Source organism: Priapulus caudatus, unplaced genomic scaffold (genome assembly GCF_000485595.1).
Source record: "Priapulus caudatus unplaced genomic scaffold, Priapulus_caudatus-5.0.1 Scaffold2248, whole genome shotgun sequence".
Classification (NCBI taxonomy): Eukaryota; Metazoa; Priapulida; class Priapulimorpha; order Priapulimorphida; family Priapulidae; genus Priapulus; species Priapulus caudatus.
The window spans coordinates 10,433-18,567 of record NW_014579309.1 but is presented as its reverse complement, the minus strand read 5'-3'; the positions used below and the strand labels follow the sequence as shown (position 1 = coordinate 18,567).

The window sequence follows — 8,135 nt, the reverse complement described above, 5'->3', positions numbered from 1 at the left end:
ATGCACGAAAACTTGACATGCTTGTAGATTCAGATATAGATATAGATGTATCGATATATTATCTAACAGGCAGCGGCGTCTGAACACAAAACAAACTAATAAGCTTGCTGATCTTGACAGAACTCGTTTTGCGCTCTCGATAGATGTATGAGAGCGGAGTGACGGCTAGACAACGATAGTGGCGAGCGGAAATCGTAAATGAAACAAGATATTTGTATGTAGATTTGAGATGCGCGAGTATGATTGGGAAGATTGTGTGTCGTTGTCAATGCATGCCAATCTCTCTTCTTTCTCTCTTTTTCTCTTCTCTCTCTCTCTCTTTGTCTTTCGCTCTCTTTCTCTCTCTCTCTCTCTCTCTCTCTCTCTCTCTCTCTCTCTCTCTTGTTCTCACTCTCTCTGTTTCCATGTACTCTCATCTCTCCGCTCACATGTCTATTCTCTCTCTTCTATCTCTCTCTCTTTCTCTTTTCTCTTTGTTTCCCTGTACCTCTCGCCTCTCCGCTGCCTTGTATTTTCTCTTCCTTCCGTTTCTCTCTCTCTCACGTTCTCTTTTCTCTCTGTTTCCATGTACCTCTCGCCTCTCTATTCTCTTGTCGTTTCCCGCCTCTATCTCTCACCTTCTCTCGGTCGCTATCCTTTTTTCACACGCACCATTCCTCACTCATCGCTCTCTTTCTTCTCCTCCACACTCCCGCGCGCTCTGTCTCCCCAGTTTCTCCCGCGCGCAATATCACACGAGCTCATACGAATATCTGGCGGCGGAATAAGACGAGGCGAGATTGACGCCGGCGTCCGGATAAAATTCGTATAATTCCTCGCCTCCGCCGCTAGAGACGTCGCTCGATATTGCAGCGATCATGTCTTCGTTGTATACATACAGACGACGGTGGAGCGGAGGTCAGTCTGCGCCGGTAAAACAACAGCCGCGGAGGATGAGGAGGCTGTGCTAATATAATCCTGGCGCTTTTCATCCTGCCTCTGCCTTCGTCTTTGCCTTTGCCTTCCTTCTTTCGCCCTTGTATTGCCTTCGCCTTCCTTCCTCCGCCTTTGCCTTTGTCTTCTTTCCTATCTATACGTCTATCGGCACTAGCGCACGGCGGGAGAAGGGGAGGAGGTGTGGAGGAGGAGGAGGCGATGTGAAGGCGCGCTGGCCTGTGACATCGTGACGGAAACAACAGCTTCTCGTTTGTATCTACTATGGCTGACAGAAGAATAGCTAGAGAAGAGTATCTGTACTACTGCGCTGTCGTAGGAGAAGAAGAGCATCACCTACCGTCTCTACCGTCCTGCCCGCGGCCTGTGCATGACCTTTCATTTGTTGTCATTCGCTGCAAGGGTTTCATTAGCGACGCACAACCTATTTACCTCTCGTAATTCATTTTCACCGACCGACCACGCATATATATATATTTATATATATACGCTATGGTTCACCACGCTGCTGTGTAATCAATTAAGGCGTCGTGGTCATTAGGTATTCAGCGCGTGACGACATTGTTCGCGTAGTTAATTACCGATGCAAATGCACTTGCGTTAGAAGAACGGCGCAGCACTAACTCTGCATAGCTGTGCTTTTAGGGCCAGAGGTGCTGTCAGAGAAGTGGGGATGGGGGAAGGAAGGGTCCAATTTTGCCCTGAGGGCTTAGTTCTCCCGGTAGGGATTATTCAGTTAGTCGTCGTGGAACAATTTATGAGCGGTGATTCTTCATCTGTAGTGCTGCGCTAGTAGCAGTAACTTGCGAAAACAATTAACAGCATGAAGCGCGGATTCATCCGTACATCTACATGTATTAATATCAAACCATATCGTAAGACAGATATGCGATGTCATATTGTAACAGTGGACCAAGCCCACCCGATTTGTTACGCGTAATATGTGGAACCTGGCTTCCGGCTTCCAGGATTTCCGGTTTAGCGCGCGTTAACTTCGTCAGTGTGCGCATGCGCGAATAGTTTGCAAAAGAAGTTTTCTCATCTAGTCTCGTCAATTAGTCAAATTAGCTATGCATGTGGCTCAGTCGTCGTAACATAACTGCGATCGCGCATGCTCACAATTTAGTTGTCAATCAACAACACGTGTCTTGCCACGTGTCAGGAGCGCGTGCGGTAAGCGTGAACTAATAGTTGCTGATCGCGTCTCGAAAAATTCTGCTACTGTTTATGTTTACTTAGGATTGTTGCCGATAGGAAAACATCAAGCGATTTGAGATTTTAGAAGTAACCGACTGCGCTGTTACTGGCCAGCAGTGCGTGCGTGTTTAGATACTGCCGATTTTAGTCCACCGAAACGCTAAAACAACTTGCTGTCACGTAAGACAAACCTGACCCCTGGTGGGGCGACGTAACGCCCACCGTAACGCCCACCGTTAAATAAACTAATAAAAAATAAAGTCTCTGACGGCAGTAACGGGACGTGATTATATCACCAATTTCGTCTCCATTTTTTTTTCGAGACGACGTACGTCCTTTCGGCGATTCTCTCTCTCTCTCTCTCTCTCTCTCTGCCACTTCTCCTCCCTTCAACTCTCAACAAGAAGCGATATTTCCTCCCATGAACACGTGTAGTAGGTCGTAATCACGAAATCCTTACATGTCCTAACCATGCAGCGTTCACGTAATGGGGAGAGAATAAACTCCATCGGACGAGATCCGTGCAAACAATCGAGCGTCGGGAAAACGTGGTTAATTTATAATTTATAATTAATAATTATTTCCGCTCGGCGGGAAGTTATTCGCACGTTAAATCATTGGAATCTGACGTCTCGTGAAATCACTCAGATGCCCGTATCAGGTGTCTGTTTACATGTGCATTGTGAGCGACAAAAGAAGGTGATGGAAAGAAGGCAAGAAAAAGAGAGCGACGGTAGAGAGAGAGAGAGAGAGAGAGAGAGAGTAAGATGGAGAGAGAGAGAGAGCGAGAGAGAAAGAGAAAGAGAAAGAGAAAGAGAAAGAGAAGCAGCAAGCAGACGATCTGTTCGACACCGTGTTTGCTAGCGAGAAATCCTCATCACCGATTTTACGCTGCATCGACCAGAAGCTGCGTTCGGGAGATCCGATGCAGCGAAAACCGCGATTGCCCGGATGTCACACGTTGTCATGGAACCGGCCAATGACGCGCCCGCTCGTCAGTCCGCCATTTGCATTTCTGCGTGGATTTTACGAAGGCGAAAAAAGCGGGAAATTTTTTGCGCGCGTTACATTTCAACGATGCTGATTATTCGAGGGGAATAAATGTAAAATAATATACGCTTTTTTCGTCGCTTTTCTCTCGCTCGCATTATCGCGAGTTTTTGTGCAAGTTTACGTTTTTCGTTTATAGTTCCCGAAACATTTCGTAATGCCGAAATAGTAGACGTTGGCGCTAATTCGTGGCTTTCAGTCGTTTGAGCCGATGACAAAAACCGTACGGGGGATGTGCGCGCGCGTGGCGTTAACGAGTATAGGAACAACAACAACAACGACAACAAAGGATGTTGGCAAACTAACACCCGTGGGTACAAAACATATTTGATACTAACACTACATAAATGCTGTCTGAATTATACGCTAATAACACCGTATAATTGCCGTCAAAATGTTACGTTAATTACTCATAATTGTCACCGTATGATCACTGCCGCAGCCACATGATATCCGCCATATTTAAATAGCAATTAACTCTTATTAGTGCCGCACGATAGCGCTCCTACCCGTTAGCTGATGATATCACTCTCTCTCGCACTTTCTCTTCGCCGCAGGCTGCAACTCCGTGCTGCAGGGCGTCGCCGGCAAGTGGAAACTGCTCGAAGCGCCCTCTATCCGCAGCACGGCGCTCAACCGACAGTTCGACTGCAGCTACGAGCTCGTCGCTGGCGGCGGCAAACATGGCGACCTTGTGCAGCTGCGCATCCAGCGTCTGCAATTCAGCGCGCGCAACAGCTCTACCCTGTGCGAGCACGGCTACCTGCGCATCGTCGACGGCAGCCGCGAGCCGGCGCGCACGGGCCACGGCAACGCCGACAGCGCAGGGTATTACTGCGAGGACCGCATCAAGATGGCCGCCGGTGGGGGCGTCGGCGACGGCGCCGCGGCGGGGCGCGCCGATCGCTACGTCTACTCGGAGACGTCGTCGCTGCGCGTCGCCCTGCGCGTCTTCAACCTGACGCTCGAGCGAGCCGTAAACCTCCGCTTCGCGCTCTTCTACCGCTTCCTGCCGCGCGCCGCCGCCGTGGGGCGCCACGGTACGGCGCGTCGGCCCGTCAACGCCGACGTCGTCACCGTACCGGGCACCTACTGCACGCGTACCTTTCCCGACTGTTCGAGCGCCGACTGCCGCCTGCAGAGTCCCGGATGGCCGGGCATCTACCCGCGTAATGTCACCTGCGGGTACCGCCTGTCGGCAGGGGGAGGCGGAGCGGGGGAGGGCGGAGCAGGGGGGAGGATCGTCATTTCGCAGCCGGAGGGGGACAAGATTGACGTCGCCGCGGCGCGCACGGACAAGGGTCAACTGGTCAGCGACGGACTCGAGTACGCGTGCGGCTACGACGGCGACTACGTGAAGATCTACGACGGCGCGACGACGCGCGACCCGCTCATCGTCAGCTTCTGCGGCTCCGGTCCGCTGCCGACGGTCGCCGCCAGCGCCCCCTACGTGCTCGTCGAGTTCCACAGCAGCGAGATGGCCGACGTCGGCGGCAGCGGCTTCGAACTGCTCGCCGACGTGCGTCGTCCGTTGGAAATCGTCGGCGCCGCAGCGTTGGCCGACGGATCCTGCGACGTGGAACTGCGAAGCGGACGCGGCCGCAGAGGAGGAGGAGGAGGAGAAGGGAGGGGAGGAGGAGGAAGCAGGTCGGGCGTGGTGACGAGTCTGGAGCACTGGTATCGGCCGGGTACGGTGTGCAGGGTGACGTTCCACGGGGCGCCGCACGAGAGGGTGTGGCTGACGTTCATCGACTGGAGTGTCAACATGCAGCGCAGGTGAGTGAGGGGAGACAGGAGAGGTGTGTGGGGAAGACGGGAGGTGTGAGGGGAGGAGTGGTGTGGGGAAGGTGTGGCGTGGAAGGTGGGCGAGAGGGTGTGGCTGACGTTCATCGACTGGAGTGTCAACATGCAGCGAAGGTTCGTGAGACGGAAGGCGGGGGAAGGTGCGTGAGGGGAGGCGGAGAAAGTGCGTGAGAGGAAGGTGGGAGTGAGACGAGGGTGAGCGCGAGGCGAGTGTGGGTGTAAGGGAAGAGGCGGAGGAATGAGAGGAGGGCGGGCGTGAGGGGAGGGTGGGCGGAAGGGAAGAGTGGGTGGGAGAGGAGGTGGGGAGTGTATGAGGAAGGTGGGCGTTAAGGGAGGCGGAGGAGGTGTGCGAAATTAGTGGGCGTGACAGGCTAGGCTGAGCGGAAGGCGAGGGGCGCGCGGCTAGGGTGGGCGTGAGAGGCGGCGGGGCATGCGTGCGGGGACACTGCGCGTGAGTGAGTGGAAGCAGGAAAGGCGTGCGAGCTGTAAGAGGAAATGTCGATGGTTTCTTCAGCGCTGGGTCGTTGTAATTATTATTTCCCGGCGGTGGATGGTTAGCGATATTACGGGCGATGAGCAGCTAATGCGGCATGTAAGACATCGGGTCGGAGGAAATGATTCACAGATGACTGGTCTTTGTTCTGACGCTAGTCGCATTGCGTTGATGCCTGCATGCTCGTAGTCACGCCCGTATACATACAGCGATACTCCCCCGTATATCTCTCTCCGTTGTCTCTGTCAGTGCGTCTCTCGCTCTCTCTTCCTTTCGCTTTCTCCGTTATCTCTCTCTTTCTCTCTGATTTTTTTCTCTCCCTCCGTCTCACTATCACTGTTATGTGTTTCGCTTTTTTTTCTCTCTCTCCTCTCTTTGTTGTCTTTTTCTTTCACACCCTCTCTCTCACTCTTTCGCTAGATCACTGTCTCTCTCTCTCTTCGCTCTCGCAGTCTCTCTCTTTCTCTCTCTCTCTCTCTCTCTCTCTCTCTCTCTCTCTCTCTGTCTCTCTCTCTCTCTTTCTCTCTGTGTCCTTCTCTCTTTCTCTCGGTGTCCCTCTTTCTCTCTCTCCTCTCTCCTCCTATCTCTCCCCCCTTCTCTCCCCCTCTCTCTCCCCCTCTCTCTCTTCCCTTTCTCTCCCCTCTCTCTCCTCCTCTCTTTCTCTCACTCTCTCTCTCCCCTCTCTCTCAGCTTGCACTAACGCAGTGTTTACCTGTCGCAGGTGTGCTGACAATCACCTGGAGTTGTTTGACGGCCCGCGGGAGACGCGCTCTGCTCGTATCGGTCGCTTCTGTCACTCGCACGTACCGCGTCTGTGCATCCACGCAGACGCCCACGGCTACGACTACCGTCCCTGCCGCGTCGGCTCGGAATCCTACCTCTCCGTCGGCTCGTCGGTCGTCGCTCGCTTCACCAGCCGACGGGGATCCCTCTACGGCCGCGACGACTTCCGCTACATGCTTCGCTACGAGTTTGTCGACGCGCGGCAGGACGGACAGAGGGCGCTACCGGGCGCCGCCGACAACGACGACGTCGGCAGCTGCCAGCGCGTGATTCGCAGCGGCGGGCTGTCGCGAGGGAGTTTCGCGCCGCCGCGCAACATCTTGTTGTACGGACCCGGTGGCCGGTCGCAGCTCGACTGCAGTTACACGTTCATCGGACGCGCTAACGAGAGCGTCGTCGTCACGCTGCAGACGCTGCGGCTAGGTGTCGCCACCGGCTGCCGGACGACGTTCAACAGCACGCTACTGCGATACGAGTGCGACCGCAACGTCGTCGCCACCGATGATCCCGACGCCGCCGAGGTCGCCGCGCCGACGGGGGTCGTCAACGAGCTGGTGATCGCCGACGGGCGCGACGCGATCCCGCGCGAGTGTTTCTGCGAGGATCTGGAACGAATCATGCCCTTCACCAGCTTCTCGGTGACCTCTACAGTGCAGGTAAACTTCACGATCGGCGCCATGTTGCCGTGGCAGTACTACGATGACTTTCTCTTCCGCGCGCAGTACGTGTTCGCGCCGAGCCGTGGCTGCGGCGAGCACCGCTTCGTCGGCCAGCTCGGCGACTTCAACTCGTCGGCGTACACCGACGGGTTGCGCGCCGACGTCACGTGCCGCTGGACGATCGAGGTCGCGCGAGAGCATTACGTTTATCTGAACTTCACGCGATTGTCGTTCGCGTACCCGTGCGCAGACGAGCGTATCCTCATCTTCGCGCCTGGCGACCCGCGTCCGGGAAAGATCGTCTGTCGTGAACGCACGCGCGCCGTCAACGACGCCTTCTCGAAGCACTGGCGCAGCGACGACCACTACGTCGTCGCCGACGCCGCCAACCGGCTCGTCGTCGAATACGTGTCGCTCGCCGAGGGCGGCTCGTTCGCCGCCAGGTGGCTGCAGATCGCCAAGCCGTCGCCGGCGTCGCGCTACTGGGACGACGGCACGCAGGACGACGCGTGCGGCTTCGTGTGTCCCGGCGTGCACGCGTGCATCGATAGCGCGCTGTTGTGCGACGGCGTCGCCGACTGCCCCGGCGCATACTACGGCCGACCGTCGCCCGACGAGGCCGACGCGATGTGCGGTCGCGTGGCGCCGCCACCGTTCCCGTGGCTCTACGTGGCGCTGTCGGCGGGCTTCGGCGGTCTCGTGCTCCTCATCAGCGTCGTCTGGTGCGTCGACTGCGCCGTGAAGAGGGCGCGAGCGACGCGCACGCGACGGAAAGCGCCGCTGCCGCCGCCGCCGACGACGACGACGGAGGCGGCCCAGCCGACGACGTTGGAGCTGTTCAACGAGTACAGCGACGGCGAGTTTAAGACGACATACGCGAAGACGTGGAATTAAGGACGGCAGGTGGCGCGCGATGTCGGTTTTAGTTCCCGATGCTGACGGGAGAGGGAGCCACGAACGCTCGATATGAAGTCCGATATAAATTTTGCAGGTGGCGTCACACGCGCACGGTCGGCAGTTGGATATCAGTTTTGCTCTGCACGCTGGCGGCAGAGGGCGTTACGAACGCTCGGCTAGCGTCGGAACGTTGGGCGCGTGTTATTGATGGAAATTAAGATTGGAGTGTCGATCGCACACGACAGCGACAGTCTAAGACGTGGAAAAGACAGGGTCGTGATTCACGTAGACTGCGCCTAAGCGCATACGTTCGTTTTTTG

The 8,135-nt window shown here is 55.7% G+C and overlaps 1 protein-coding gene across 1 annotated transcript in view; it reads left to right on the top strand.

Annotated features, from left to right (window-relative positions):
- The window catches only part of LOC106818445, a 22,235-nt gene extending 14,423 nt beyond the window's left edge, over positions 1 to 7,812 (top strand). Inside the window, exons 2-3 of the mRNA XM_014823156.1 lie at positions 3,738 to 4,956; positions 6,198 to 7,812. Coding sequence (XP_014678642.1) covers positions 3,738 to 4,956; positions 6,198 to 7,812 — 2,834 coding nt within the window. The remainder of the gene's footprint in view (positions 1 to 3,737; positions 4,957 to 6,197) is intronic.
- Positions 7,813 to 8,135: the final 323 nt, after the last annotated feature.